The 13,002-nt window shown below is 47.2% G+C and overlaps 2 protein-coding genes across 2 annotated transcripts; one reads left to right on the top strand and one right to left on the bottom strand.

Moving 5' to 3' along the window:
• The first annotated feature begins 49 nt into the window (after window positions 1–49).
• LOC111840223 (gap junction delta-4 protein-like) lies at window positions 50–1,909 on the top strand. Its single transcript, XM_023804846.2, has 2 exons — window positions 50–113; window positions 900–1,909. Exons 1-2 carry the CDS (start codon window positions 50–52, stop codon window positions 1,907–1,909), a joined length of 1,074 nt encoding a protein of 357 aa, XP_023660614.2.
• Window positions 1,910–5,118: 3,209 nt separating this feature from the next.
• LOC111840187 (frizzled-8-like) lies at window positions 5,119–7,588 on the bottom strand. The gene has a single exon (XM_023804741.1). It carries the CDS (start codon window positions 7,173–7,175, stop codon window positions 5,436–5,438), a length of 1,740 nt encoding a protein of 579 aa, XP_023660509.1. The 5' UTR covers window positions 7,176–7,588; the 3' UTR covers window positions 5,119–5,435.
• Window positions 7,589–13,002: the final 5,414 nt, after the last annotated feature.

The following is a 13,002-nucleotide window of genomic DNA, read 5'->3' as shown; positions in this document are numbered from 1 at the left end:
TGGGTGTCCTCCTGGTTCCCCTGTCTTGGTGAGGAAGTGCGTCACAGCGATGGGGAGGTGGAACGCGGTGGAGGTGGTCTTCATCGCGCTGAATCGCAACGTCTCCCTGGCAGGTGGGTGTCGCGTGCGGCCTCGTCTTTACTGCTGCGTTACTCTAATCCGTCAGCTAACCTTACTCCAGAACTGCATGCTACGCTCTATCAGTACTTCAGAATACAGTACTTCTATCAGAGCGTGAGGTCGCATGACTAGAAAAAGATCAACTGCCAAAAAGATCAACATTTCATTGTTTAGCAAACACTTTGATACAGAGAAATGGACATTTTCATAGATATTGCCAGCTTGATTCAATAGGAGGACACTTTCGGGGCAGTTACTCTAACATACGAGTCCGAGGCCCTCACTGCTGACCTGATAGTAACCAATGAAGCAGCTAACAGATTCTATGTGCTGTGTAGGATCTGAACATGATGCGGTCTTCAGTAATGCATATACTGCCCTACAAGAGCAAAAAACACAAAGTACTCTGACCCTGAAACTTCAAAGCTTTTTGATTGTCCACCCGTATGTCTAGTAGGTAGGTAAATGAAAGGGGGTTTTGTGCTTTTTTCCCCCAAACTGACCATAGTTGAACTAAGATATTTTGTCACAAGATAAAACAGGCCAAGAGACTGGATTTCGGTTAGAACAAAAATGTTGACAAAATATGCAGTTACTGCATCTCGCCTTTGTGGGGCAGTATAACCCTAACTGACTGAAACACTTAGCTCTCCAGACCTATAAAAATGCTCAGCACTGTTAGATAAGCAGCCATGATGAAACAGTCATGTCACATCCCAGCCCTGCAGCTGAATGCTCACGTGCTCCATGTGCTGTAATGTGTTGCGGTCGGCTTGCAGGTAAGATCTGGCTGATGGTGACGCTCCTGCTAAGGGTCCTGACTCTGCTACTCACCGGCTTCCCGCTGTACGAGGACGAGCGCGAGAGCTTCGCCTGTAACACCATCCAGCCTGGCTGCTCCAGCGCCTGCTACGACGCCTTCGCCCCCCTCTCCCTAATCCGCTTCTGGCTGCTGCAAGCCCTCGCGCTCTGCCTGCCCTACGCCCTGTACGTGGTCTTCGTCATTCACAGGGTGGTGTCAAGCCTGGCTTCCGCAAACATCGCTCCGGGGGAAGACGGGGGCCCCCGGCCGTTCAGGGTCAATCGGGAGATCTTCCAGAAAGTCACGCCAGAGAATGGCGCCGCCCTGGTGGCGGGTGGAAGGAGGTGCCGTGCTCTCGCGCTGGCATACACCATCCACGTGTCGACCCGGATCGCCCTGGAAGCGGCCTTTGGTGTGGGCCACTATTTCCTGTTCGGTCTCTCCATCCCGAAAAGCTTCCTGTGCTACGAGGGCCCCTGCACCTCCATGGTGGAGTGCTACGTCTCCAAGCCCACGGAGAAGACCGTGATGCTGAACTTCATGCTGGCCGTCAGCGCGCTGTGCCTCCTCGTGAACGCCGCCGACCTCACCGGCGCCATCGGGTGGTTGGTGAGCTTCCGGCGCCGGGCTGAGACGGTCGTCGGCTCGGAGGACAGAGCCTCCTTGTGCCTGGAGGACGTCGACACCGCGCCCATCTCCCGGAATTTGCCCAGCCTGGCCAACAGCGACATCCAGCAAGACATCCAGGTCTTGGGAGAAGACGGGGCAGAGCGAGACAGCAGCACTGTCAGACTCTGTTCCAGGAACCACGTCGAGTCCCCGCCTCTACAAAGCGCCTGCTCTCCACACCTGGGGTCCCCGCTGCCCCTGAAACCAACAAGTGATCTACCAGGGGGAGCCGACAGCTCCAGGCTGCTCCATGGCAACCGGAGGGATGACCCGAAGTCGGAGAACAGTGAGAAACCTGGGAGAAGAGCCTGGGTTTGAGGTAGAGTAGGAGCAGAACACAGTGTTCCAATGAAGATCCAGGACTTTGTTTACTCACCGTGTGTTATCGGTAAACTGGAGTCACATTCACTTCCTATCTTAAAACAACAATGCAACATACTTTTTGTGGCCAGTGACCTTTACATGTCCGGAAAATGGGTCGTGACGCCACCTACAGTTCGTTTGTGACCTGCGTCATGATTAAGAGAGTAAATTCTTAAGAGGTTCCCAAATTCACGTTCCCAAGAGTAAAGCTAGCCCAGAAACGCTGTTTAACCACATCCTGCTGTGTAAAATGGAAGAGCTACAAGCTCTGAGAGTGACTTTGAATAGCTGTAAGGTTCCCTAAGGCTGAAGAAGTGTGTTGGCTGGAGCTCGTGGTTACGTTCCCCATCCATCTACCACCAAACAGTATCAGTTACACACACATTCTTTCTGCTTTCCCAAAATACTCATCAAATGAGTTGTCTCAGGTGATAACACCCTATGCTGATGACACCATGGAGGTATTTTCAAGGATCAAACACACTGACTATACCCAGACCAAGGGCACCAAAAACAGCCCAATTTGGGGCACGGACGCCAGCGGTGCCCAATGATACGAGAGTGTCATCCTGCAAGTGCAGAGAGCTGGCATTTACAAAACAGGTTTTTGTGTCATTAAAACCCAGCAGATGCAGTGTCAAAGGCTGAACCCAGCATACACGTTAAAACACGTAGTAATTAAATTTCACTACGCCATGCTGATCAGTATGTCTGTTAATTCAAATATGGCTGCAAGTGCTTTAAGGAGTGCTTTTTTTCCAGTTGCAAACAAACTTTGGACCTTCTTCTCGCTGAAGTACTTTTGGTTTCCGCTGGAATCCATTACAAAATTGCTGGAATTTGCTATGACTTCGCCCCTTTATTTCAGCACTAAATGACAGTGCCGAATTTCCACTCCCAAAGACGCAGTCAGACGTGTTGTGGAAATTACTTTACCCTAAGTGCGTCAAATTAACAAAATTACGTGGACGTCCACTGAGCAGAACGCACTATACAGCTTTATATTGCTTTTACAAACGTAAACGTTACCAGCCCATGTCGCGCCTACCTATTTGTCGCAGGCCCTATCAGTTTTATTGCAACCCCCATATTAAAGTTTAGTTACCTTTGTGATACCTGCTGCTCTGCTTAATAATAATGCGCCGTTTGTAAACAACGCGAATATTCCAACTCAACATTTTGTATTTCGTTTAAGTATTTTACAAAATAAATCATTGTTAAAAATCGAGTGCTCATGGTTTTTATTTTTTTATTTTTTTTACTGTGACGCGGACTCCTGACCGAAAGTTGCATAGACCTCGCCGTTTGCTCATTGCATGACCGGTAATTCATTCTCATTCACATCCCTATAGTGGTGATTAAACATCCCGTAGAGAGTACGTGCCAAATGAGGATATGTCCCCACCACGCGATTATGTGCAGTGACAGCACAGATTCATTTCTTGAATTTGCCGTTTTCACAGTAGTTATCCAGCTGTCCTGAAAATGAACGGGTTTTAGGATGCACGATCCGAGGAAGCCATTCCTGTTCAGGATAGTGGAAATCACCCTCAAGTTCAGTTCTGCAAAACTTAAAAACCGAAGAGCATACTACTTACAGGAAATCTTCCCCACTTTCATAAATGGCGAACATCTATCCCATTCTCTCCTTAATGTCAATTTCTCTGTTTTAAATAGTATAAATCCTATAAAAGATGCGTCCCAAGAATAAACAATTCAAAAGTCACAGACAGACTCAGAAACGACAAGAGTTGCAGTAGTCGGTATCTTTCACTGGTATTTCATAGTTTACAATAAAATAAATTTATGAACTAGAGACCTAGATGTTGAGATTATGACGTATGCAGCGTTTCATGTATGTATTGTGGGGTTTCGCTTGCTACTACGTAAGTACGATGCTACTACGTAAGTTGATCCCCCCCCAAAAGCAATATCACGTGTGTGTTTGGGTAAATGTTCACCAAACATTTTATGCACAATTAGTGGCAATATCCTCCATTGCCGCTAGGTGGCAGTATGACTGCGGGCATGATTCCTTTCTCTTAAAATTTTCGTTCAGATTAAACTTTAGTGAAGACGAAAACCAGTATGATTCATATGATAAAAAAACAGCTTAGTTTGTACAGTATAAAATTTCCACTACGATGCCCAGTTCGTTTGACCGCTATGTTGAGTCAATCGGCTAATAGGGTCCAACCTAAGCAAACGCGACATTTGACTCTATACATTTAGGCCTATTTGTATATTAAACTGATCAATACCAATTAACTGGAGGTAGAAGAGTCAATATCCTTGCAACGATGTCTTAATTACAAACACTTTGCCAAATTATGTCCGACCGATTGAACATTTTAACGCAAACACCTGGGAACTTAAAGTTTTGCGCGACATGAGCGCCACAATATCAGCACATTACCGAATTATCTGGATTCTTACGGATTACAAAAAATTACTAACACGTTAAATTTAACCCCCACATTTTATGAGAACCTTAAATTGGCCGGAAATGATCAATTTCATGAACCTTAAAATGTGGAAGGAAAAAAAACAGTTTTAAAATCAACGGCCAACAGTACAGCTTTCTCCCCTTTAGTAGATAATCAATAACATACATTGCCCCTAAGGACGTTGCGACTCCGCATTGTAGTAAACAGCATTTAAAACTGGAACGATCAAAATTGATCCTAAATCCTACATGCATTTAGTCAGCACCTTAGATAGGCCGTCAACGCAGAAAGGACTTTCTTTTGTACACACTCACACCTTAAAGATGAGTATATTTTATTGGTCCTAAAAATCCTTTTATGACATGGATGGGCGATTAGAAAAAAGTGGGCCACGTCTGTGGGACTTTAAATGGCATCACAATATTCTGACCATTCCCTATAGTTTCCACAAAAACCATAAATGCCACCGACTCTCACCCTTCTCAGATCGCAAAGTGCGGTTTTTCGTGGAAAGAACTACCTTAATTAAGCCTTTTCCCTCAACAGGCAATAAACTGTTCAGAATTACGTTAGTTGCTTTTGTGAAAGGGCAAGGCATTAAAGGAGTTTGTATTTCGAGACATCGAACAAGTACAAGGGGCCCATAAGTTATAGACATGATTGTTTAGCAAAAATCCCGGTAATTGTTCTACGCATAGTAATGACATAAAACTGAAGTCATAGTGTGCCTTTTATTCTCAAAATAAAATGTTTTCTTAGCAAAAGGTTTATACAAATGTACAGTTATTTTCCATATTCACACAATGTACAAATTTTATACATAACCCGTATAAATACATCTGGAATTAAACCCGTATAAGACATTAAGGCCGGCTTGAATCTTTCACGTTGAGAGCAGTCAGTCAGACCGTCTGCGTAAATAAGTGTGCGCATTTGTCCAAAATCTAGCGCATCCTCCAAGAAAAAAATGACACCAAACTTTTGGTGCAATAAAACACACTTTGTGTTTTGAAAGTCTGTGCCTGTTGCTCTCGTCAAACCCGAGATAAGGGCATCTGTTTGGGAAAGGACACGGAGCTGGCGGTGCCCGAGCGCCAAGTCAGTCCCGTACTAACATCGCTGTACATGGAGCCGCCGGCGCCTTTACTCCCCCAGCAGCAGCCGGTGCAGAAACTGCGCCAGGATTCCACCGTCTTCCCGGACCAGACCCAGGCCCCCGACGTGATTCCCACCAGCAGGCACATGAAATACTTGAGCATGAAGACAGCGTAGTGCGGCTTCTGCTCCGGCAGGCAGGAGCAGTTGTGGCTGATCTCCCAGCTCAGGCGGTTGTGCTGCTCGTAAAAGTAACATGCAACTATAACAGTGGCCGGGACGGTGTAAAGCACCGTGAAAACCCCGATCCGGATCATCAGCTTCTCCAGCTTGTCCGTTTTCGTTCCTCCCTGTTTAATAACGCTCCGGATTCTAAACAGAGACACAAATCCTGCCAACAGGAACATCGTTCCGATAAATAAATATATAACCAGCGGCGCCAGGACGAAGCCCCTTAAGTTATCCAAGTTTTGATTGCCTACATAACAGACACCGGCCACCGGGTCCCCGTCCACTGAGCTCAGGGCCAGAACAGCGATGGACTTCATGCTCGGGATGAGCCAGGCAGCGAGGTGGAAATATTGGGAGTATCCGGCGATGGCCTCGTTGCCCCACTTCATGCCGGCGGCCAGGAACCAAGTGAGGGACAGGATAACCCACCAGATCGAGCTGGCCATTCCGAAGAAATAGATCAGCAGAAAGACGACGGTGCAGAGTGCGGGGCCGGTGCTCTCGTAGAGGATGTGCTCCAAGTCACCGTCCCGGTCGCAGGCCACTCGGTCGTGGCCGGCAATCAGCCGCACGATGTATCCGACGGACACAAACATGTAACAAGCGGACAGGAAGATGATGGGTCTCTCCGGGTACTTGAAGCGCTCCATGTCGATCAGGAAGGTAGCGACGGTCGCGAAGGTGGAAATGAAGCACAGTACCGACCACAATCCTATCCAGAACGCAGTGAAAGTTCTCTCCTCCTGGGTAAAATATGGGTTTTGGCAAGGCATTGCACAGTTGGGGATCCCCCCCGTCTTCACCCGGCTGTAAAGGGGGTGGCGATCGCTGCTCACCGGTACCATAGGCGCGCGGCACTGGCACCCCGGCTCGCAGACTGACACCGGACCCTTTAGCTTATCTCCGGGGCGACCTGGTCCGTGCTTGTTTTTGCGGGGGTTAAGCGGCCTCGCCGGATAGTTGGTCGGTTTCGACGCGACCGGCGACGCCGTGGTGCTCTCGCTCCGGTTGTAGTCCATGCACAACTTGTCCGGATTGCCCTGAACTGGCAGCAGGTCGCACCTCATCCTGTCCGGCCAGGGGAAGCCGTACTGCCTCATGAGCGGCGCGCACCCCGCCCGGGCTCGTTCACACACGCTTCTGCAAGGCGGCAGCGGCTTTTTGTAGTCCTCCAAACAAATCGGCGTATACATGCTACAGAGGAAGAACTTCAGGTCCGGAGAGCACTGGATTTCCACCAGAGGCCAGAACTGGTGCACTTCCAGACCGGCTTCATCTTGCGTGTCGTGATTAAACTGGTTGGGCATGTAAGTGTAGTTGTAACCGATCCCTTTGCACAGGGGCACAGATATTTCTTGGCAAGTTATCTCCTTCGCTGCGGTCCAAATCGATCTTTGTAAAATGACCAGCACAAGAAGCAGGTAGATCCCAAATAGGTAATACCCCATACTTTAAACGCTTTATATGATCTCCAGTCCGCTGATTAAATGACGGTAAAGCGTCAACCGGCTCCCTTCACGCTTCGCCTCGCAAACGCATCTCTCTCCGGCTCGGATCTGCGAGCAGTTTACTCACGGCGTGTAGTTTGTTGCAGGGCAGCCTAACAAAACCGCGACCTCCAGACGTGTAGTCAAAATGGCTGAGGACTCCGAGCTGGGATCATCTTCTGGCCGGCTTGGCGATCGGGTGCCTCTGCGCGCATCAGCTTCGACTGTGTCTTACCAGCCCTATTCACCCGTCCACAGCATGCGTTACACTGGAGGAGGACGGTAGTTTGCATATTTATAGCAGAGGCGGCGATGGCACCCCCCCCCTTCCCGGCGCACTGGAGCGGAGAGGCGTGGTGCCCAACTCGAACCAAGTGTTTCAGGAAGGTGTTTCCTCTGGCTTTGTTTGTTTTCTGGCTATTCGCTAATCTTTAACTAATTAAGTTAAACGTTTTGCAGTGTTAAAAATTATCGACGAACCACGGGGGTCCTTGGGCACCCTCAGAAATATTATCACCAATTAAATTTTTTTTTGGATACTATCGGTTCTTAAAGTATGCAAGTCACTGTTTACAAGCGAGATTAAAATACTTTACGCGTAAATACTAACTGCAGAATTTAGAGACTAAATGCTCCTTTTTTAACAATCGGGAGGAGGGAGACCCCCAACTCCCCGGTATTTTTTTTTTTGTGTTTAGCACATGGTGGGGGGGTTGTGTGCGCCTAAGAATGGCCTGTTTGTTTTAATTGAGGTGCTGATGATCCATTTAACGCGGGGTATTGGGATTCACGTAGGGGGGGTAATTACTGCAGTGCATAAACAAGAAGTTTGTTAAAAAAAAAAAAAGAAAGAAAGAAACGCCCCCGCCTTTAAAAATATTTCATTCAGTACAACAGGATGTGTATGAAGACAAATGACAAAAGTCGTGTCGCTGTTTTGCTTGTTCGGGGAGTGACAGCGAGCGGCCAGTTAAGTCTGTTGTCTCCTAGTAGCGAGATTGAGTGGATTTTTAATACCCGTTTACTTGGGATACCGGGAAAAAAGCCTTTAAGAATTTTAGATAGAGATGTTATTTCTGAGCCCTAATCAATAACTAGGCTACAAAGATACTGGGACTGGCTTACATCCTCAGTCACACACAAGCGCACGTATTTAAACAAAATAATATTTATTTACTGGCCCATTGCTGCAGAGCTACATACACAACAGGGGTCGTTTGATACACACCCCTCCCCCCCGCCGCCACACACACACACACACACACACCAACCCGCCTACAACTCCCAATTCTCAGGTGGAAAAGCGAACAGGTGTCCGGTCACTGGGCCACGGGCAAACAGACAGACGTCCAGCGCTCCGCCAGTAAGCATATTGATTAAGGGACTGATACGTCTCTTCTCCGGTCGCCAGCTGTCCTCGTGGCTGGGATATCCTGGAGTCGGGTTGCATGCAGCCCCGACATTCCCGCTCCGAAAGGACGCTAATGGAATTACGGCATCTGTGCAAAAATCTGCTCCCATATACTACACCCCCACCCCCCTGGGTGTCCGACGTGTGAGACGTGTGTCGGTTTCAGTTATCGGCTCTCCAAACCAGAACATGTCAGACGCTACTTCTTAAAAAACATCTTATTAATGCTTAATGCCCTCTATTAGAGAATAATATAATTTATAGCTGCCTGTTTAAGACTACAGCTCCTGGTCAATGTGGTAAATGCCACTTTTAATTAATCGTTCATTTAAAAAGTTCTTTTAATGACGAATCCCAGGGTTACTGGAGACTACCAGGCAGGTCTTTCCTGACGTTTGCAGTCTGTTGCACTCCTGCTTTTGGCTGTAGTGTTGGGGGGGGGGGCAGGTTTGTGGCTGGTGGTCTCTGCAGGTACCCTAATAAAGGCCATCGCAGTGCAGGACACAAGAGGTGGACTGAAACAAGAGAAGCCCCCCCCTCCCCCTCATCGGGGGCCCCCACCCGCTCCATCTGTACTGCTGAATTTTAAACCTACGGCATTTATGCTCCTTGCCCACCCCCATGGCACCTGATGATCTACCAGAAGGTCCACTAACAGAGTATGAACCGCTGTATTATAATAGCAGAAAAACACCCAGAATTCAACAGGATACAGCAGCAGTGACAGTTACACGTTCACAGCCAGAAGAGAATAACCTCATAATATTATCGTCGATATGTCTGTTTTTACGTGTAGTTTAAGCCAGGGGAGTTTCTAGCTATTGACAATAATCACAGGCTAAGTCAAGTTTTGGCATCGGAGCTAAAATACTCGGGGCTAAAGCCCCAAGTGATCGGACCTAAGGACGCCCATGGTTCAGGCTACATTAATTCCCTTAATCAGGAATCATCATCAGATCATGTTTAGGCAAGTCTTTTCTGTTTGTTGTATTACAACATAATAATAAGAACAATATTCTTTCAAAATGGGTTGTATCTTGAGAAATACCTGCATGAAATAGCAAACTAGCCTTAACCCCCCCCCCCCCCCCCCCAGTGTGAAACGGTATGTGTATTGAGGTCAGAGTAATTAGGCCTGATTTATAACCAGAGATAAGGCCAGGTGTCATATCAGGATGTTTACCTTCAGCTTGCTCCGCAGCGGCGGACACGCCCTTAATCGCGGCAGGAATGCGGCCCCCCGCACACCTGCCCTGCAGTTCCCACAGGTGCCGTAGTGTGGGACGCGTAGCCGTTTGATATCAAGTATCGATTATTAAGTAACGTGCAGCCGGAAACTCCTGCAGCTATAAATATAATCATTTTCTGAAAACGACACAGAAGACTGAACAGGACCTCTAAAGGTTATAAAAATATGGTGAATCTATAGAAGTTCTTACGGCTTCCTGTACTTGCATTCCTGGGTGCTCCTAGAGATTTTGGGCCCCAAACCCAGACCAATCCAATTATGTTTGAAAATTTTTAAGGCCCCTGTCAGCCAGGGGCCCTTGGAATCTTCCTAACTGCCCCCCCCCCCCCCCCCTTCCGGTGCCCCTGCTTATATTACAGTAGGAGAATGTTGCAGTGTCATGGAACTGGCTGTCTGATGGTCAATAACCTCTGAGAAATTGTCACTTGTCACCCCTCTATTATATATTATTGTTTACATACTCTCTCTTCATAATTAAATGTATTTTCTTAAGTTTAACTACTTTTATATGTATTTTGTTTACTTTTATATATAGTTTACTTGTTTATATGTTTACTCAGGGTTTGTGATTGGGGAGTCAGTAACATAATGTTGGTTATTGTAACACATTGTCAATAAAAATTTCAAACCTCTCACTTCTGAAGATTTTCCTATTCATATTTTTCAATTCCAATCCTATTGCACCTCCAGTTGGAGTTCATACTCTATATTGCACCTCTATTTGGAGTTCATACTCTATATTGCACCTCTATTTGGAGTTCATACTCTATATTGCACCTCTATTTGGAGTTCATACTCTATATTGCACCTCTATTTATAGTTCATTCTCTATATTGCACCTCTATTTGGAGTTCATACTCTACCTGAAGCTCCCTCCCCATCCCATCATCTCTCACTCCTGTCCTTGTTCTCCCAAAAACTGCAAGGCCATCCACCCCCCCCCCCCCCCTTTTTTATTTCCCATCAATCTGCTAATAATCAGTTTCAGGTGACGTCTGGGACGCCAGCCCCCCCCCCCCCCCCAGTTACCTCAGCTCAACCTCGTTGCCTTGACAAACAGGCCCCCGCCCCACTAATCTGCTAGGGCAGGGGGGGGGGGGGACGGACACTCTAGGGGACCTTTGTCAGTGTGAGCTGTCCACTGTGCGTGGCCTAAGTGGACCCCCAGCTGGGCACTAACGCAGCGCTAAGCTGTCACGGCTGCGTGATGCTGCCTCGTCACAGTTAGATGCCAGAAAGGAGGCTTTGTGACATTCTGTGACATTGTGTTTAGTCAGAGGTAAAGTTTGTATAATAGATGGTTTATCTTGATGAGCTGGTTGTATTTAACAAGCACACGCAAACATTAAACTGACATTAAACCAAGGTGTAGTGAATTTCCAATGTTTCTCTGAAAGCAATTTGCTCAGAGTTTTTCTTGGAAGGTTGAAATACCTCACTTTGACATAAATCCCAGAAGCCCCTGTCATCCGCTGGCTCTCCCCCCCGTAAAACAGGAAGTCGTGCCTGCTCTTGTTATCATTCTGTAATTTATTTTTGGAAGGGAGTCGAGTGTTATGTTTACGCTCTGAATTGCTACTTGTTCTCTGAATGTTAACAAACTTAACAAACTGCCATGGATGGAGATATTTCCACAGTGCCGGCTGGAAACATTCGTGACGTGTTTATAATTACGTTCCTCCCGGTCGTTTTAATGATCCTTCCGCCAAGGTAAACACGATCATTCAGACAGAAACGCTGGCATCAGAGCAACTCCGACACCTTGCAGGAAACGGACCCACCAGCCAGAAGTGCTCAAACACTCTACATCAAACTGAAATTGGACAGACAGGAAAAACTGCAGAGGTTATGATTCGGAGTGAAATTAATGGGAAGTGTGGGGAAAAAAGGGCCTCGACTGTAATGAACTTGGAAATAAATAAACACGGGGCATTTGCCCCCCGTTCTGGTGCCGTAAACATCTCCACAGCTGCAAACTGCTCTCAGCTGTCTGGAATTATGATGTATGAGCTGCACATTGTGAGAGCTGATCTTTAATACGTCGTAAGTACACAGGCAACTGACTAAGGTCTGGTTCATGCTTCTCGCGGATTCGGTCATGCCACCCCGCGTGCCCTAGTGCCGGACAGTCCACGTTCCTGGGTGCTCGTACTTGGGGCACCAATGTGCTCGGTAATCGCGTACTTTGACGGCAGGTCTGGGGTAGCGCAGTAGGGCAGAGCTCATTTTCGCTGTGTGGCATGGAAGGTCGTGACCTGGGGACAGGCAGTGATAATAACAGTAGCTACACACAGTACTGTATTGTACCTCGGGCTGACAAACTGCTGCAGCTGCTTAATGTTTTCACGAGCGTCACAAAGCAGTGTGTGCGTTTGTTGTTATGAGTCATTGTATATAACCAAAATTTTTAATATAATAGGCATTATAATAATCTGTTCGTAAGTATAACTTGTCCATTAAGTTGCATGTTCTTAACCTGGGTATTTCTGTGTCTAAAATAAGTATTTTACTGAAACTAACCATGCATCAGGTACCAATATTATGCAAGGAAACAAACAGGTATATGACATCGCATAGCATTCTTCGAATCCGCTAGCCATGTTTGTGTTCAGCCGGTTCAGAGAGGGTAGAAAAGGTGTTTGTATACAATCTTTGTTCCGATCTCCTTCCCGATTTTCTGCCACTTTTGCCCTGGTCAATGAGCGATCAATGCGCATTCGCCTCTTGGAACGGACCATCCGCGTTATTTTGCTCTTTGAGTGGTTCGTGCCCTAATGCATGACCTCCCAATGTGGTCCTGGCACCCAACTAAAACTACGTCAAGGCAGTCACCCGTGTGGCGGCATGCCTGCAGTAAGTGTGAACCAGTCTTAAGTGGGCGAAACAAAGACTGTAGAAAGCTGAGGTGGCGAGATGACCCTAGACAGCGAGCTGACACCTGCCAGTCACATACGGCAAAGAACCTCCAAGCATCTTTACAGTCTTGTTCTGAATCAAAGTTATTCCACAACGCCGAGCTGTTCGGTATCTCCAGAGGACATGGGCAGCATGGATTGTGCATCAAGGCAGATGTCAGAAGCCCGTAGCATAGAGTCCATTCTGGTACAACACAGAAAAGGCTAGAAGTA

This window comes from Paramormyrops kingsleyae, chromosome 4 (genome assembly GCF_048594095.1).
Source record: "Paramormyrops kingsleyae isolate MSU_618 chromosome 4, PKINGS_0.4, whole genome shotgun sequence".
Taxonomy (NCBI): Eukaryota; Metazoa; Chordata; class Actinopteri; order Osteoglossiformes; family Mormyridae; genus Paramormyrops; species Paramormyrops kingsleyae.
The sequence above is the reverse complement of the archived record's forward strand: the minus strand, read 5'-3'. Positions and strand labels throughout refer to the sequence as shown.